Source organism: Aythya marila (assembly GCF_965140915.1).
Source record: "Aythya marila genome assembly, chromosome: Z".
Lineage (NCBI taxonomy): Eukaryota > Metazoa > Chordata > Aves > Anseriformes > Anatidae > Aythya > Aythya marila.
The window spans coordinates 68,285,433-68,305,051 of record NC_139080.1 but is presented as its reverse complement, the minus strand read 5'-3'; the positions used below and the strand labels follow the sequence as shown (position 1 = coordinate 68,305,051).

At 40.6% G+C, this 19,619-nt stretch overlaps 1 protein-coding gene across 1 annotated transcript; it reads right to left on the bottom strand.

Annotated features, from left to right (window-relative positions):
* Positions 1–1,060: 1,060 nt before the first annotated feature.
* Positions 1,061–11,071, bottom strand: CDO1 (cysteine dioxygenase type 1). Its single transcript, XM_082784027.1, has 5 exons — positions 10,860–11,071; positions 9,001–9,078; positions 6,905–7,062; positions 4,158–4,327; positions 1,061–1,829 (listed from the first exon to the last, which is right to left on the bottom strand). The coding sequence occupies exons 1-5, from the start codon at positions 11,036–11,038 to the stop codon at positions 1,800–1,802; spliced, it is 615 nt and encodes a 204-aa protein (XP_082640153.1). The 5' UTR covers positions 11,039–11,071; the 3' UTR covers positions 1,061–1,799.
* Between the last annotated feature and the right edge of the window lie 8,548 nt (positions 11,072–19,619).

The window sequence follows — 19,619 nt, the reverse complement described above, 5'->3', positions numbered from 1 at the left end:
TGCATTAGCAGGGTTGCTGGTTGACACAGCCTCCACTGGTGCCTGCCAGCATCACTTGTTTCTGATGCTGTGACATCCTCACAGCAATCTGAGTGGTGTCAAATTAAAAAGCTAAAGCCCAACACCTGGCTTGACAAGATTTTCCAGGAACTGATTCATAGTGAATGAGAAACAAACATGCTAAATTTTAAGGCATGCCAGACCCCAGAAAAAAATCACAGTAGATTATTTATGCTCACGGTGTCAGTGCTCTTAAAGTTGCTTCCAGTTTGGGGCCCTTGTCCCCTTGACCCCCACTTTGGCATAGCCTCCAGGTCCACCTCAGGCAGAAAATCCCTGCTTACTACTGATGATTCCCCCTGTTCTTTTGCCTTTAGGTCCAGTTTGTCTTTCATTTCTCTTCATCTGTTCCTTAGATACCCTTTCTCTCCCCTGACAAAGCACCTATAGCTTTCCCATGGGCTTTCAGAATACCTGCAGCTCAAAGTTAGTTTAATTTAAACACAGTGACACTGCTTAAACATTGTTTGGAAATCTGAAGGAGCCTTTCTGAAAACAGGAAAACAGGGTCTCATCAAGCAAATATTGTATTTGCTGGGCTGGTCAAGATGGAGGGAAATATGAGACTCATCTAAAAGGGGTAATGTTAGAACTTATATTGCTTATTGAGCAATAAGCAGTTACCTCAGAGACTAACAGACTTTCTACAGATTCTTTGTCTTACGTACTAGTTGTGTTAAGTGAACAGGACAGCCTCAGTGAGGGTGATTTCACTTATTTTCATGCATTTAATTAGAATTAACTCTTTTTTTCAAGGTGGTGCTTTCCTTTAACTAAAACTTGAGGATATTACAAAGCATCAGTGAACTCAATGGCAAATCTCCCATTAACTTTATTGGGATCAGGATTCTTTGAATATTTGAAATACTTCTGACTTTCTAAAGCCTTTTCTGAAAGCTTATTGCTTGGAAAATACTTTGATGTTCAGGAGCAATGTGAATATTAGTAAAGTGTGATGAATATCTTAGTTACCAAGAAAAAAAGGCTGAAAACTTTGAAATTTATGCACAAATCCAGTTTTATTTCAGTTACCTGAAAGGACTTCAGTAGCTATACAGAACACTTTGGAAACTGGACATTAGATGCATTGTTTGATTAGTTTTATTAAAATCCCAAGTTTCTGCCCAATCAGTTTTGAAAATCATTGTATATGAAGCATTTCACTGCTCTCATTTAAAACAAGATCTGACAAATGAAATTGTAAAAAAAAAAAAAAAAAAAAAAAAAGGTAAAAAATGCACAAAACTAACAAAATGGCCTAGAGCATTAAAACCTAGAAGACAATAATAAAAATCTGCTGTTAGTTGTATCTAGTGTGCTACCCATAGGTACAAATGACTGGAAGCTTTGAAGTTTATGTGTTTATTAAGTACACTGAGAGCATACATACATGTAGGCCTATTAAGTAGTGTCAGATATTTAAAAACCTTATTTCTGATATTCTCAGTGTGGTTTCAGAAGCAAAATTAAAAGGAGGCTAGAATCAGAAAACAAACTACTTAATTCTGACTTGGCAATAGCCTAAGGAAAGGCATCTAACCTCTGAAGTAGTTGACAGCACTAGTTAGCCTAGTGCCCATGATCACCATTCACTCAGGGAACGGGGTTTGCTGGAAGCTGCCCTAGTGTAGGTCTATGTACAAGGTATAGAAAGAGATGGCTGCCGGCCTGAGCCATGCAAGTCTTCTGTCCCCAGTTCAACATTCAGCAGGTCTTGTGCAAACATGTGCTGGCGCTTCTCAGTTGTTCTCCTGTGGCACTGCCGTTGCCTGAAAGGGAAGAGGAAAGGTTGCTTCTTTAAGAAAAGAGGCAGAGACCGTGCTTCATGTGTTCTGCATGGGATTTATAGTCAGGGTAGCTCAGCACCTTACAAGACTTGCTGTATTTCTTTTCAGTACAGCTTGCAAGACATTCCCCATGTTTTACAGAGGGTACTATGCATCTGGCAAAATCAACCTCCCCATCCATTGGCTCTGATCATGACCATGAGACAGCTGAGGAGAACATCCTCCTACTGGCTGCCTTTTCTCCCCAAGGTCACATTGGTCTGACTGAAACTGGAACTCCAGCCTGAAAGGCAGACTTCAGCAAGGAACCTCCTTCCCCAGCAAAATCTCTGGTAGCAAGAACTTCTGATGTGCACCCATAGCAAAACCAGCCTTTCCTCAGTGAGCTTTTGCATCAGTATACTTATGGTTTGTACCTGGACTGTGCAGTCACTTCCACGGACAAGGCCTCGGTAACATATCTACTTATTATTTTAGCTATTAGGCCTATCTAATTTTTTTAAGTCTTTACTGCAGAACTAGTTAATTAAGACTTCAGTGTGGTCAGAAGCCACCAGGGATTTACCTTAGTGTTTTTCTTACAGAAAATCGTAAGGCAAATGGGAAGCAATGAATGTTTGGTTAGGCAGATATTCTCACTAGTAAAAGATATGCACATGTGCTTCACATTACTCTCTGTGCATTTTTAACTTATAGCTCTCTGCCTTTGTATGTACTTTTGAGATCTAGTAAGCAGAAGAAAGCCTGAGTTTCCAGCGAGCTTTCCAGAAACCCTCACCCAGACCAGAAGGTTTTTGTAGTCTGAAGTCATTTCAGACAGCTGGATGGCCCCGGCCAGCCACCACTTTTTCACTGGAATTCCATTTACAGGAATTCATGAAAGAGACCCAGTGATTAAGATTTACCTCTATCCTGTAAGCCAGATCCAATTTCCCACAAAAGGTACCAATGTTGCCAGTTGGTTACAGATCAAGAGTGTAAAAACTGTCCAAGTCAAAATATCTAGTTTCACTTGTTATCTTACATTTTTCATATTCAATAAGCACTTAAAATGAAAAGGAAGCAAGCAAATACTGCATTCTCATGTGAATTTTGCTAAACAGTTTTCCACGTTCATTTTCCTTTAAAATCTGAAGGATAAATTCAAGTTTACTCTCTCAAAGAGCTTTCAAACTTGGGAAGGTTAAAGTTGGTGTTTCAGCTGTTTGGTAAGGTAACCATTTAATGTGACAAGCTTCAAAGAAATAATTACATTGTCCTGTCAATTATATAAAACTTTAACAGGATTTTACTAAAGGCTCACTCCATGAAACTCCTGCGTACTGAATTTCTGGCTTCAGTGAAAGGTGAAAGTGTTCTGTACCTAAGAAAAAACAGTCTTTGAAACTCTGGATGGCTGACCAGCAAGAATTTATCTTTTCACCCCTCATTAACAGTTTAGTTTTCCAATGCATGGAAGAGTGCCAAAAAGAGCCCTATTATGCTCTCCCAGATATCCTAGCTTGGTACCTACCCCAAAGCTGATTTTAAGATTTTTGTTCTACCTAAGTAGAATCTTGTGTTGTTTCTCAAGAATGCAGACAACAGACAACCAGCCTACTCTCTTTAAAAGCCTATCTTTCCATTTCAAAGGTTCAATTTTAAGGAATCACATTAAATTTATTAAAAATTCTTCCGTTCACAGTAAGTTATGAGATTTAAAAAAAAAAAAACAGACTTGAAACTTGATGCTTTTTGGCAGAACAGTCTAGGCAGGAAATGTTACACATGACTTAAATTGGCTAAAACAATCTGTCTGCTTCACTGTTTTCCATTGACTAGGTTGTATTTACCATCATCTGCTGTCTGAAGACACTCAACTAACAGCCAAATTCTCATTTCTCAGCACAGAACTGATCTGCTGATCAAGGAGAGGAAGGCTATTCCAACCCTCACAAAACCTGACTGAGTCCACAGGCAAGGAAAAAGAGGGTGGTGAGCAGAGCAGCCAAATCCAGTGTCATGATACATGGTAAGTTTTCAGCCTCAGTTTTCCCATTTATAAAACACATGGTTGCGTTACTGTCCTTTCTCATGAAGCAGAGTACTGCATACCAGGGAAGTGCTAACAGACAAATTGAGTACTATTTGGAAATAGGCTTCATGCTGATGTCATACCTGAATGCCCCAGGAACTCCTGCCTGTTGCAGGCAGCATCCCCAGAGCCACCGCTCTGATAAACGAAGGCAGGAGTGCAGCCCCTCAGCCCCATCCCCACATGTGGCAGAGTTCAGTCAAGGGCTGAAGGGCTGTGTGCCATCTCCTACTTACACAGAGAGTTCGTTCTCCAAACTGGCTGTAGAAGGTCATCTTGACTTTGTGCTTGTGTCCAGTCCTCTGGTCAAAGGTGTTGCAGCTGTCGAAGGGTGGGCTGTACAAATGCAGGCTGACGGCAGACTCTGTGTGGCTTATGTTCTCCACACGGTGCAGGCCAATGGAGTCTACACAAGAGAGGGCATGAAACAAGAAGTTGCATTAACAGGAAGATTTAATGAGATCTCAGATACCTGGAAAAAATGCCATCCAAACTTAAATTCATGAGCCAGCCAGTTAGGCATACCTGCATTTTTATGGGCACTGCATAACTCAGTACAGGGAATTTGGATGCTGGTGCCCATCACAGGTTCCTAAATACTTCAGATTACTTTACTGCCTTCTGTACCTCCTAGAACACTGGATTATCTGCTACAGGTTAAAGGCCAAAAGAAATCCAGAGAAGCCTAAGGAAGATCATACTATCACTTATTTTCAAGCTATCATTTCCAAAGAAGCTTGAGGTTATTTACTTTCCTAGGAGATACCATTGTTCTAGGTATTCTAGAAGCAGGGAAGTTAGATTTTCTAAAAAATATAGCAAGAAATTTTACAGGGCAGAAGTTTTTGTATTATTAACCATTTTAACAACAATTATTTAACAATTTAATATTGTTAAATTAAGTACAGTAACAAGGGTATCAGGCATAGTAAAAGACAGCTACTTGTATTTAGGGCATGGACTCAAGGGGAAAAATGTAGTTGTCTTCTGTTGCTGGCATCTGTTTAGTAATTAATCCTTCCAGTTTATTAGTTTAGAGAAGAACAGGCTTCTCATTTGTCTGATCTTTTGACTAAGGTGACAAATTACTAGTGACTGGCATACTTCCAACCTTAGCTGACTAGCAGGCATAACTGAATTTGTAATAAAATACAGCACTGTCTATTTGTGTGGCTGCTAATGAAGTAATGGTGTTTGCTGGGACACTGGAGTAGAAACCAAACTGTTAGGTGAAAATGTAAGGTATGAAGAACCATATCCATGCAACAAACCATTTCCATTCTACACTAGAATTTTTGAGTTACTTAGAAGAGACCTTGAATTTAAATTTATGACCCTGCTGTAAAAACAGCTCAGCCTTTGTACTTGCACTAATATGTTATATAATACCTAGACTCATATTGTGCAATGTAGTCATGATACTCTGAGAATCATAAGTGCACTCTTAACTCTGATACATTTCAAGTGTAAGCCCCAAGTGCCATTAATATAGTTTATCTAAATAGAGGATGTGGTAGAAGGAAGTCCTAATTCTATGCTCATGCAATGGGAGACCCAAATAAACCCAGCTGAGTGGGCTTTAACCTTAAAAGTAAAGTACAACAGTAACCAAGAAGCACACAACAGAAACATGAAGGTCACTGTTGAAGTAGTTAAAGCAATTAACATACCATCAGTATTTTTCTTCTACTGGTTTTACCTTTTTTTCTTTTTTTTTTTTTTTTTTAAACTCACCTATCAGTTAGGAAACATGGCAGAGATCCAAACTGCCTCAGAGAATTAGATAGTAAATTTGTTTTAAGTAACTGAGAAAGTTTGGATAAGATGAACATAGGCTATAATTGCTTGCATGGGAAAGAACCACACAGTGAGGGAAACTTAAATGATTGTAAGAACCCGTGGCCCAGGTGTGGGAGTACCACGTCCTTCAGCAGACATGACAAGCTCCTTTTTGCATTTCCTGTCCTATGTTGTTTTGTTTTTTTTTTCAGTTAACATAGTATATCTTCAACAAAGGTCTGCAGACTGCTACTCAGGCTTCCTCCACACCATCACCCTGGCTTAATCCATTATCCGACATGAAGCTCCCTTGGGGAGTTCCAGGGCTCAGTCCTGCAACATGTGTGCTCCAGTTTTTGAATCATAATCTTAAAGGCAGATGGTCCCTTTCTCCAGCATTTTGCCATTGTTCTGCGGTACTCATTACTCTTCAACATGATATATAATATCTTGCATAGGGTCAGAATGTTATGCCCAGCTGGCAACTTCCAGATGGCCTCCAGAAGATCACAACATGGTGATAGCTAAGAATATACGTAATGGGACAGCTCCAGGTACCTAGGCAACCTTACTGGTAGAGACTTAGCTGTCTCTCAGCATCTGTGGGAAGAGGCATTTGCTTTGTAGATTGAAATGCTCAACCTTATCCATTTTTGCTGACACTGCACTTCAGCACCGTACTCTTCTGTTGATTTGGACAAAACTAACACTGAGCATCAGGGCCTTTGCTTGTTCTGTTTATTCCATAGACAGCTTTTGTATTTTTTTCCCCTAGGATTTCCACAACTGTCCAAAAGGATTATTTATCTGAGAAGAAGAAAAAAAAGCAGCAATTAAACTATTTGATTCCCTTATTTCTCAGTAAATACTATTTAAGCTGTAAGTTTACTAGCAATTTCAAGTAGTTATTTGCAGCACAGTGCTGAAGGCTGTTTGGTGTAAAGGAGCTATCTGGAATGTTTAAGTATTGAGCAATTGTTGCAATGTCTCATGAGAGAGTTAATGGACTTGTTTTTTGTTTTACTGAGCATAAATGTGGGGTTTGTGCAGAAGCAAAAGAGCCCAGTTCTTTAACAACCATGCAAAACACCATTAGCAAGATACTGTTAGAGATAGGAGACTATTTGGAGAGCATACAAACACTTTTCTTCGGAGTAAGACTCAGGGATGGGTAGCTGTGAAACAAACTATTAGAAGAGCTTACCATTAATATAGGCACATTGATTTTCCCTCAAAACTCGCTCTGATTTCTTAGTCATTTCACCATTTCCTTTTTTCTCAGGCCATTCAAACAGCGTCTCCTTTAGATTTCCTTGGAGGATCTTCATAAAGCAGTGTGAATCAGTGTGATCATGGATGCTGCTATATATGTGAAAAGAATAACCTAACTCAGTATGATATGCATATCTAATTTAAGTACAGCAAACAGAACAGATGGCATAGCATACAGTATCTGGATGTAGCCCTAAAATGATATGCTATTGCGTATGGATCATGCATAAGAGTCTTAGGAAACAAAACAAAACAAAACAAAAAACAGAGTGACTATGATAGGCCTACTTTAAAATGCTACATTGGAAATATATCTGGGTAAACTTACATACAGCAGAACTTTGGGAAAAGTCAGATTTTGGTCAACTTTGGACCTTACCAAAGAAAGCCTGGAGGAGGACAGAAAAAAAGCTTCAGAACACTAATTCTTGTGGGCCAAGAAACAAAATGTTGCTCTCTGAAGTGACCACAGGCAGAGGCCAGTATAACGTTGCAAATATATCTAGTATTTCCAGAGCCACCATATTCCCCTCCAAAACAGAGGAAAAAACAATTACTTCCAATTAATTTATATGGACTCTTTACTGGTGGAATACACAGGCATTTGCTGAATATAGAAAATGCTGTACCTCTGACTCTAAGTACAACCATCGATAAATACAATTTCACTGCAGTGGCAGTGAATAAACAGCAGGATCTATCATGATCTGTATGTTTCTTTCATCTGTCTCCTTGCTCAGAGGTATGCTTTAATTGCTACATTTAGAGACATATTCAGTAGATACACAGTTGGGTTTTGGCTTTATTTTTATTTAAAATAGAAGACTAACTGTTAGAGCAGTCAATAGGATAAAGACAAAGGGAGAGCTGTCTACTCATTGGGTTTGTGGAGGAAAGGGGAATTTGGCCCTCCCTTTGGTACAGTGCTAACAAGTTTCAATCAAAAACTTGGTACTTGTACATTACTGTTTTCAATAAACAAATGTCAAAGTTTCCCTGTAAAACGAGATGCCAAGAGAGCAGAGCTTGCTTCAGGCATAGAACAGTTCACAAATGCCACGTTGTCATGGTCCTTCTACAAGCCATGAGAACAATCTGATCCTACCCATGTAGGAAGCAAAAAACCAGCTTGTGGTCTCAATCTAGCTCTAGCAAATACTCATCCAACCCAAACATAGTTTGACATAAATTACAGTCTTTGTGGGAATAGCCCAGAAGGAATAGAGGTGGTGGGCTGGGTTCCTACATCTCTCTGGGTATAACTCCATGGCATTCCCTAGAGAACACCATAAATGCTCAGAATGTATTCTCAATTAAAACAAATAATAAAAACATCCCAGCAGCTCCTTAGGGTTTCTATTTATATCCAAGGACAATCAGAAAACCTGCAAGTTTTGTTATTCCATACTGTGCTTTAGCCAACATCTTGCAAAAGACACTCCAAGATCCTGCCCTCACGTTTGTAGGACTACTCAGTCCAGGGTACGGTGTCCAGGGTATGGTCTGCATGCACAACTCTGGAGGCACACCAGCAGCATGGTCTGCTTTGAGAGAGGTGGGATGCCTGAACCTAGAACCACAGTTCTAACCCCAACCTAGTTTTTTTGTCATGTCACAGAGGTTGGATTTCAACATGAGAGAATGAGGACTGTTTAAACTGAACCAGGTCCTGCTTCCACAACAAAGTGAGGAACTCTGAGAACCAGCAGGGTCTGACCAACCTGCCCTGCCCAGAGGACCCACAGTGTCTCTGGGATTAAAAATTTCCTCCAACAGAAGGAGCACACGATTTGGCCAGAGCATTTTTAAATGCTCTAAAAATGACTGTGAGAGACAACATTGCCAAAAAAAATAAACCAAGTATTCAGGTCTTCTGTACCAAAGGAACACTTAGGAGTTCTGTACTGCTTAGTTACCAGACATTTTCTAATAGCTCAGGTAGAGCTGATTGTTTTTCCTCTTACATGACAGTGAAAGATATGGTAGCTTTATATCTGTTTGCTAAAACCATAATCTTTGGATACGAACCTGCCATGCCCTTCACCCCAGCACAAGATCATCAAGTTGAACTTTCCATTTCCATTGTCCACAAGATTTCTTGTATACCTGAAATACAAAGTGTTTGCTTTTTACTGTACTGATATGCCTATAAAATACAAAACTATATAAACATTGTTGTGAAGGAAGGTTGTGACTATAATATAAACATCTTTTTTTTTTTTTTTTTTTTTTTCCCTTTCTCTTGAAAGCCAAGTTTTCCTTGGAAAAAAGTGAAATTGGACTTTTAAGCTGTTGTTGTGAAAGTACTTTTTCTGGGAAGAAAAAAAACTGGACATAGTTAATATTTGACAGTCTTATTGCAATTGAATTACATAAATGATCAGAGTTTGGGAACTGCGAGTCCAAGCTTAGAGTGGTAGACAGGATCAAATCAAAATAGTTATTGAATGAAGTCACTCCAGCAGCTGGCTTATAATTAGAAACAGAGGACTGCAATGAAAAAAAAAAAAAAAAAAAAAGGAAAGAAAAGAAAAGAAAAATACATAGTTACATTCTTCTACAGCTCTTTTTGGATATTCTTGGCTTTCTTTGTGTTACACAGCACTCATTTGTACTAGGTCAAAAAAGAAAAGATGTCAGGCTTTCCATACATGGTACTCCTTTCCCTAAAAGTTCTACATCTTGTACTGTAGCCTTTTGGTGTGGATAAAATACCTGTGGTGAAATTTCTGCCAGCATCTGCTTCTAAACAAAGTGTATCATAGCAGATTTTCTTAAAAACATTAAGCCTTCTAGAGGCTTTTCCGGCTTTGCTTCTGTGGCTTGAAAACGTTTTGTGTTAATAGCCACCTCTTAGGTTTGATTCCTTGTGCCCCCTGAAAGCCTCTCCTGAGCTGTCGCTTGCCTCTTGTTGAGAAGCTCCCTGGAGAAGGGCCTGGGATTTTGCTCTAAGCATTCCTCTCCATACAGGGGCTCTAATCACAATGAACCACAGAGCCATTTTGGTTGGAAAAGACCTCTAAGATCAACCTTCAACCTAGCACTGCCTACCGAACTGGGGCTTGGGCTTCTGGCTGCTATGGTGCAAATAACCCACCGGGACCTCCTGCTTTTGCTTTAGCTTCAGTCACGATTATCAGGGCTTACTTTGCCAAGCAAATCAAATATCTAAGCTCATGCAGGACACCTCGTTCTTGTCTCAAAGATGCAAGCACAGGCACATAGAAAGTGCACTGATGCCAACTGATATTTATTTATTTATTTATTTATTTTAAATTAGGTTCTTCATAAGGCTGTAATCGATAGGATGCTTGCAGCAAAGTAGGTTTGTACCCATATGCTGCCTCTTACTGCATCCACAGTCTGTCTGCAGATGTATTTCTTGCATGCTGTCAGAACATAAGCAGTCAATGCTGGCACTTGACCCAACTTCTCAAACGCTGCTATTTCAGCTCAGCCGGCCAACACCAAGGCTGCCGTGCACACTTCCCATGTTACCACACACATTTTTCCACCCCCTCTCTACTTCGCTTCCCACTCCCTGCCACAATTTCGCCATCGGATCCCACCGGAGATAGACCCGGCCAGCGGCGGCCAGGAGAGTCGCAGCAGCAGGATGATGCTCGTAGGATAGCGGGGTCAGGAGAGGCTCGCCCGTCCCGGAGGATCCTGCCGGACCCCTCGCCTTCACACCGGGGCTGGGGGCGCAGCGGGAGCGCCCCGGAGCCTCCGGGGAAGCACCGCCAAGCCCCCGCCCGGGCTGCCCCGGCCCCGGCTGCGCTCGGGGCCGCCTCCCCCTGAGTGCCACAGCCTCGGGGGTCCCGGGGCAGCCCCCCTCGGCTGCCCCGTGCCCGTGCCCGTGCCCGGGCGGCGGAGCGGCTCCGTACCGGTACTGGTCGAACTTGGCGTACTGCAGCCACTCCTCGGGGTTGCTCTCGTAGGACTCCATCAGCGCCTGCACCTCCTCCACGCTGACTTTGTCCTCGGCGAAAAGCCGGTGCAGGATGCGCACCAGCTCCTCCAGGCTCCGCGCCTTCCACATCTCCGTCTGCACCGGCTGCTCCATCGCCGGCTGCTGCTGCTGCCACCCCCACCACACCCCCGGCCGGCCCCCGCCGCTCGCCTTTATGCGCCGGGAGGCACGGCGGGAGCCACCACCGCCCCGCCGGGCGGGCGGGACCGCGGCCGGCCGTGCCCAGCCCTTGGCCGGGGACAGCGACCGGCAGGACGGCCGCTGGGGTGTGGTGCCGGGCAGCAGGCGGCGGGGGAGGCTGCCGGGGGGCGGCCTGGTCCTGTATATCCGGGGGGACAGACAGCCCCCGCAGCCCAGCACCCGCTGCGGGGAGAGTGTGGGCTTCAGGCTGGGTCTGGATGTTGTGGGGGTCTCTCGTCCTCACGAGTTTGGGCCACTGAATTCACCGTATGCTGTAGAACTGACTGTAAAACAGCATTTTTTTTTTCCACTCAAAATGCACCCCAAAGCCACCGTTCTTTTTGCTCCCTTCTCCCTCCCCCCAAAAAAAAGGCTTCAGCTGCTCAGGCCTGCCTGATGGTTGTGAGGTGGTAAGCAGGCAGATCAGCACTGTGAAACCTGCAGTAGCTTTCAAGGTGCTCACAGTACTTGCACACGTCCTTAGAATCACAGAGTCATAGAGTAATTAGGGTTGGAAAAGACCTCCATGATCATCTGGTCCAACCATCCCCCAAACACCACTATCACACTCTAAACCATGTCCCTTAGCACCACATCCAACCTCTCCTTAAACACCCCCAGGGAAGTTACTCCACCACCTCCTAAGGCAACCCATTCCAATGCCTGACTTAGAGGAACTGACATCCAGTGTGCCTGGTTTCTCTCTTTCTGACCTGTGCATCCAGTAGCTGCAAGAAAAAAAAAGTCCCACTAATGTCATCGCTGCAACTTGAGAGTCTGGATGGATTTCTGCAGTTAGAGAGACATCAGCATGGCTTTACATGGGTCAGGGATCTAACACATTGGAGTGAAACATGGTTGAATGTACTGAATAGGTACAGTCACTGATCTGTCCCAAACCTTCTCTGGCACACAGAAAGCAGACTTCCCCTCATTGCTACTCTTTTAGAAAGTTGTGTTGGTAGGCATGTGGGAGACGGAGAACTATGCTGACTTCAATCAGACTTTTAGAGATCTGAAAGAACCTAAGATCACTCTGAATTTATGCAATGCAATCAGGATACCCTGGAAACAATAACAGCAGCCATCATGCCGTTAAAAAACATCCAGTCTTTATGGGAGAGCAACCCATAAAGAACAGAGACATCACTCCCTTGCTAACTTACTTATTCTACCTCAGTATTAAGAACAACTGCCTCATTTCCTAATGGAATTTTAGCTATGGGTTGGTGTCAAAAGACTATAAAAGGCAAGTAAGTGGCACTTTTTTAGAGTACTTGCTCAAGTATTTCCACTTGGGCACCATTAAAACTGCTGTAGGTTGTGAAGAATTCAAAATAGTGGTCGAAATGGCCAGTGCCATTTATCTGAAAGGTAGAATTCACACTATCTTAGTCAGAAGGAATAAAATACCTTACACAAATAAGCTGCTGTAAGGATCACCGGAGCAATGCTTCATTGGGTTGTGAAATGGGTGATGAGATATACATGTATTCCCCCCCACACAAAACAAACAAACAAACAAAAAAAAAAACACAACACACCCACCAAATATGATTTATTCTGATATTCCCAAGATCTGATATAAATTATTTTCCAGGAGTTACAATGTCTCTTTGCTTATTTACAAACCTATATGTTTGGTGATGTTCTGTTGTTTAAATCCAGGAAAAAACACGGTGCTTCTGCTGCCAAAGTCAGAAACTTCAGAACTTTGATTCCTTTGCCATAATGGTGATGTGATCATTAGTGATTACTTTAAATACTGCTAGCAAGAGCAAAGGGCACTTCATATATCCTGTGTTACAACTAGTGGATCAGTCTGGATCTGCTTACTGCGGTTTCAAATATGTACTGCTGTTGACTATAGCTCACTTATAATGCTGTACCCATGACCTTGTCAAAGTTTTTCCTTTAACTCAGTTACAAAGACTTAAACTTCTCTAGTAGTAATAGAAAGCCTTATACTTCTGTTTGCTCCTATTCAAAACTACTCACACATATTTTAATTTTGTGAGAACAAAACATTACATTCAACATTACATTTTGATCCTGAAAACTTCTGTAGGAGTTCATTATTTGTTTGCATGAAACTCATTAGGAACAATATTTATGGCTCTCCAGCTTATGTTTTTACTAACACCCCACGGACAAATGGCACAAGGATCTGAGCGCATGTACAGCAGTTAACACATTCTAGCTTCAGTCACTTAGGGCATCTGTCACTGAAAAATTAAAAAAAAAAAGAAGAGAGCATTGTAATCCACAGAGCACAGGAATTGTCTTCACATTCTCAGTTGTGCTTCTTATTAAGGAGTATACAGTGTTTTATGTTTCTTTTTATTTCTGGAAATCATGTGTTTATACCCTTGAAGAAATTAAATATTAAACATATTTCTCAACTATTCATTAGAACAACACTCAAGTCTGTAGGAGACTTTATTCCAACAAATGTAAGGGATGTTGTAGCTTTCAATTTTACAACAAAAAGTTTAGGTCCATTTAAAGACTTGAAGCTTATTTGAAAAATAAGTCCAAAGTTACGGAGGCGAACAGTGATTCACACTGCCATGCCTTACTGTGCAGGATGCACGGCTGCAGCCAATGCTCAGGAACTGCACTGACAGTTCCTCAAGAGCTGGACTTGCACACAGCTGTGGTGTCAGGGATGGCCACGCATCTTACTTGATTAGATAGTGAAGGTAAAAAAATTACAGAAACAATCCCTTCTGCTCCATCACTGTTGATCAGGGTTCTACTGTACCAACACGCCTCACCAATCAGATCCATCAACCTGTCTCTGGGTAGTGCCAGTACTCAGTCTTTGTCATTCAAGATTAACAGGTATTTAGTACCATATTCCCATTAAATAATTCTGCAGAAACATTTGCTCGTTCATGTGACCAGATTCTTGTATTTTGCTTCCCTGAAAAACAAGCTGTTTCCACTTTGCTTAATGATGACACACACTGGCGTTTCTCAGAGGAAACACATACTCACATTTGGTACTTCTGAGTCTATTTGATGCTACAATACTCACAGGGTGGCAATACATACATATGAAATGTATTCAAATACCACAGTGCCTGAAGTGGACATACATTCTTTGGGCTAGAGAGAGAGTGAGAGTAAGAACAAGTATGTAGCTTGCGGAAGAAGCATAAAGGTTTAAGGATTTTTTTCTGTATTTCACATTAGGTAGCCCTTGTGAAAAGCACAGAAACTTGGAGGGTTCCCACAGAAAGTGAATCATTCTTGCATTCGTTATGACATGACTTCACTAGGAGGCAGAAAGGAAACAAATAAACCATTCCCATTGATATCCTGACAGTTAAAACCCTATCTTGGAAAATGGGAGTTTGAAATACAACCACAGAAATGTTTCTCCATGGACAAATGCCCAACCACTCAAATTCTATCCAAAAGACAAGTGCAGGCACTTCAAGCAATCACTGGACATGATGCCTAACTGGGAGAGAGATTTACACCAGCTTAAGTTCCGAGCAGGTGTTGCCACCTCACCTCCCATAGGGATGCAGCTCACATTTTGTTTTTTTCCTGCCTCATTTAAGAAAATCTTTGATTAAGAATGATGAAATTGATTGAAGATTATATGGTGCACCTTGTTATTTCAAGATTTGTGGTCAATCTGAAAAAAAGGGACCCAAGGTGCCTGAATTGTCAGACCATTGTGGCAAGCAACTACATTGTGCTTACTCCCTCTGGTCTTCTATCCTGAAAAGATAATCGCACTTCAACCCAATAAAGTGAGCTTACACTCTTCCTCCACGTGTTATAACTACAACCATTTATTCATTGCTATTATGTTCCTGTTCCCCTAAGTGCCTTTGAATCTACAGAGGGGGCTTCTGTAAGGGAATGTTTGGAGCTACTGCTGTTGTGCATATGCATTGTGCCTTGCAAGTTTTGGGACTACATGACTCAATGGCAGTACCTCTCTAAAAAGGGGTAAGAGAACAGAGTATTTTGACACAAGACAGTCATAGAGATAGGTTTAATAACCTGCCCCAGGGAAATTCACCTTACTGAAATATTTCACTGCACAGTCCCAAAGCCCTACAGTCCAGTCACCACCTTTTTCTTCAACCTTTGTATGATTTAAGAAGGACTGCAGCCTGCATCTGAGAACTCAAAGCGACTCGGTGATACCTAGAGCTCTGCACCTTCTATTTCACATGAAGATCTTTGAACTTTTGGGTGGATGCCATTTGCAAAGAGACCTTTTGGGTTATAATCAGGAGGAAACGTAAGTAAACATTTGTTGCAAACATCACCAAGATTGCTATTTGGAAATACACAGCAATGCACCACCTGAAGTAGCAGTTCCCAAACTCAGATCTGGAAGACCAAGCTAAATGATTAGGGGGCCCTACATCCAGACAGACTGACTCATTCTGGGGCTGTGAAAAAGCACTTGCAGCCTCCTCTCAGCCATATAACCTCATGAGATCCAGCCTTCTGCACCCAATAGACCTTGCATGAGAATCTGCTGCTTGAACAATGATACCAAAAAACAAAACAAAACAAACAAAAAAACAAAACATGAGAATAAATCGTATCAAACACAGATCATACAGTGAAACACAATCAGGCTTCAAAATACAGTGATCAGTGAGTGAAGTGAGATCAGTGAGTGAAGTACAACATACCATGTCACACCATACTTTGAAAACACTAACATCTGCTGAGCAGTGCATGTACTGCTGAATGAAGCAAAGTGCACGAATTGCTGGGTGGCATTAAACCACACAGCTCAGAAAAGACTCAAAATAATTTGATTCAGTTTTGGTGGAAGTTAGTATGCTGTGCAGAAGGTGCATATGTTATAAATAAAATGGAAAATATTGACATCCATATGCTCTCTGCGAGAAAAATAAATTAAAATAACTTTTTTTTTTTTTTTTGGTAGTATTTCTTTGAGAAAGCTAAATAAAGTCCTGCCTAGACTTCTTTGCACTGACAATATTTGCTGTGTAGTTTTGTTTGGAGCCCTTCTCTTCTTTGAGGTTTCCTGTTTCAGAGTTGGAGAGCTCTTAATGCATTTTAATTCTCAAGAGTTGCCAAGGTTGTTAGTTCTGTTACCAAGCTGGTCTTGAGGGAAAGACATTTTTGTCTACTTTAACTTTATACACTGATTTTTGCAACTGCAACAACTAACTATAGCCTCTAATATTTTTAATGCTAATAGCCCTCTAAAGAATGGTATTTTAACACTTTGCACTCTGATTGGTTGATATATACATAAATAATATTAATCAGGAACAACTCCATGAGAAGATGTAGAGCAAGGACATAGACTCCTGCAGTTTTTCCTAAATTTTACTATTTAATGTTCATCATGTACCTCTAAGAAGAAGTATGAGAAAATTACGATTGTGTAAGTAGTATTTCTGCACCATCTATAACCTGCATCTTTAACAAAAAACATTACAGCACCTAGCTGTCTGCAGACATTTAGCACAAGTATCTGTTCCATGGGAAAGCTGGAGAACTGTTTGAAAAACTTGTGAGACTGCTTCTCAACTTCAAAGAGCAACCTTTTTTTTTTTTTTTTTTTCTTCCCTGAAGTTTAATTCTTCTCAATGTGGACACAAGGGATCAAATCTCACCTGAAATTGGGACTGTGTATCTACTAGTAAATAACCCAAGGACTACTCTGTGGCACAGAGGCCAGCTATCAAAGTGCAGCCTGCATCCATATTATTAACCTGTTAGCAACCAGAACAAGATGGTAACATACAAAATGTGTACCAGAAAAGGCACCTTGGTAACGCATGAATTGTGTGTATGCCAAAATCTATGCTAGCAACTGCTCTACCAATTAGCTGTACACATGACTGAGCTACGGTGCCCCAGAAAATTTCCTGGCACTACTGACTCTAGTAACATAGACGTAGTGTGACTGGCTTAATGTTAAGCTTCTAACTTATTTGGGCCTCTCTTTAGTCAACAATGTGATTCATTCAACCTTTTTTTAAGCATCTATTTTAGGTTGAAACAACCTCTAAATGTATTCTTATCTCTCTATATAGTTAGGCATCAAGTCAAAGTTTTCTGGTGACAAAAAACTGGTGAGAAGTACCTGACACCTCATGGGCTTGTGGTTATTGAAGCAAAAGCAAAGCAGGAGCAAGAAAAATACCTAGGATCTTATGTTGTTTACTCTTGGGAGCATATTAAGTATGATACTAGAAAAGCTAAAGTGTGATCTCAGAAAATAAGAATGAACATATTTAACTTGCTCTGTTACCAAATGTTTTTGTTCTCTTGATGATCCAATACAAAACAAAGCCAAAAACATTTTTTAATATATATGGCATTTTATGCACAGTTGTAACAGAGTCATAATCATCATGCAAAACCCAGTGTTAAAGGCATTTCCCCCTCCTTTCTTTGTCTCATCTCTCCATATGAAGATGTTGTAGTATGTCAATGCCTTGCATAGCCTTTGTCCAATGTCATCTGAAGAGTAATGAAGACCTCAGGATACTCAGGAACAGCATAAGATAAAAGCTTGGGCAAGTAAAAACAGAGTTTGATCTGCAAAGTGACCACAAATTGCAGCAATGCATGAATAGAATCTGCTTGGGAGCTAAGGATGAGTTTGCAGAATTAATAAGTGAAAAGTCTTCCTTCATTTTACTGTAGATCAGTACGTTCAAGATTATGTTGAGGGTATAATTAACACAGACATCTTTTCTGTTAATACGTTAGCAGTAATTCTTCAAGATTTAGAAGTTGGCATTTGCTCAATATGGCCATAGGCAACATAATTATGCAATTATTTCACTCCTGAGGCAACTTCAGTTACACTTAGCTCCTTTGTTTTCTACATGCTTTTAAGATTAGTTCAAGCTACAGATTAGAGTTTTATAATTAATCTCCAAACCATTATCAGAATAATAAATCATAAACAATGCCTCCTGGATGAGAGGGTTTGAACTCTGTCACTGTTACCTTGGAAACAGAGTAACAATTTTGCATAGCACTATTTAGTATCAGAACACTGTGAAGCACTAAACCTTTCCTGAAAACAGTGTAATCGTCTTCCTTTTAAATATTTATCCTTACCTCTCTCAATATTTAAAATAGTTTACTGTTTTTTTTCCAACTTGTCTATTCTGTTCATTCAATTACATAAAATCAAGTGAATAAATTACATTGCAAATATTGTTAGCTCATTTCTATATGGAATAGTCGTGTAGCATCTTTAAATGGAAGACAACACTCCTAAGTCTACAATGTTACTCACGGTATGCTGTGTACAGGGGATATGATGTGTCATGTTCCACTTAAGCTTCTGATGCTTACAATTTAGTGGAAGTATTCTTTCTTAAAAGATAACTACAAACATTTTAAAGAATTTCAGGATCATCTATGATTTTAGATGCTACATCTTCATATTTTAAAATTTAACTTGTCTTTTGCAAGATTTGTGTTTTGCAAATTCTACAAGCCATGGACTGCGAGTCTTTTATCTGCTGTGTAATGTATTTGATGCATCTGCTTTCTAGTCTATTACTTAATACACAAAAGAAATGCTTCTGCCACTTACAACAGGAATGATTATATCCTGACTCCAGAAAGAGAAGCTGTGGGCCCCAAAGGTACCAGACTGACAATAGATGACTAGCTCTCTGACTTGAGACAGTAACAGAGAAAATGACAAAAAGGAGGAGTCACATTACATGAAGTATGGAAGCTACACTGGGGAATTAGCAGAATCAGAACTGGTAGTCATTAAAATGAAAGGAACATAATAAAGGCAGCCACTCGGAGCATTCATTCACTCATCAGTCAGACAAGGCAAGAGGTGAGTAGTCACTGTATACTGGTAAATTAGGAGCCAATAAATAATATAGCTATGGTTGGAAAAAAAATGAAGAGCAGAAACAGTTCAGCATCTTCCTTTCACTCCACACAGTATCAGGACTAATTACAAAAACAGATCTTGTCTAGCTGACACTTCAGCTAGGGTACTATTACCTACTTGGGCTACGATACCTCAAGAAAGGTACGAAGGTCATGGAAACAGAAGTTCATGAGTAACAGAAGTGATTATGTATCAGGAAAAACACTGCATCGAAAACAAAACAAAGCAGCAAACAACAACACAATACTGATGCTGCAAGTCATACATATATATTGGCAGCAGCAGGGCAGTAGGAAAAAAAACCTCCAAAGTAATATAGTAGTATTAATTAGAAGACAGTACCCACAGACTTTGTGAGTATTCATTGTTACTGATGTTTTTCTAATCAAACACATACCAAGAACAATTAAATACTATTAGCCCTGCCTGTAGGTAGGAAGAGAAAGCTCCTTTTAGCTTTCTTTTGTGATTCTGTTTTTGGCTGTTCACTAGACACGTTAGGCAGTCCTTGCTTTGTCCATCAGGAGTGTATGCATGCACACGTATATTTGTTTCTGCTGGATACACCCAAAACCCACATCAAGGGTGTTGTGTTTTTTT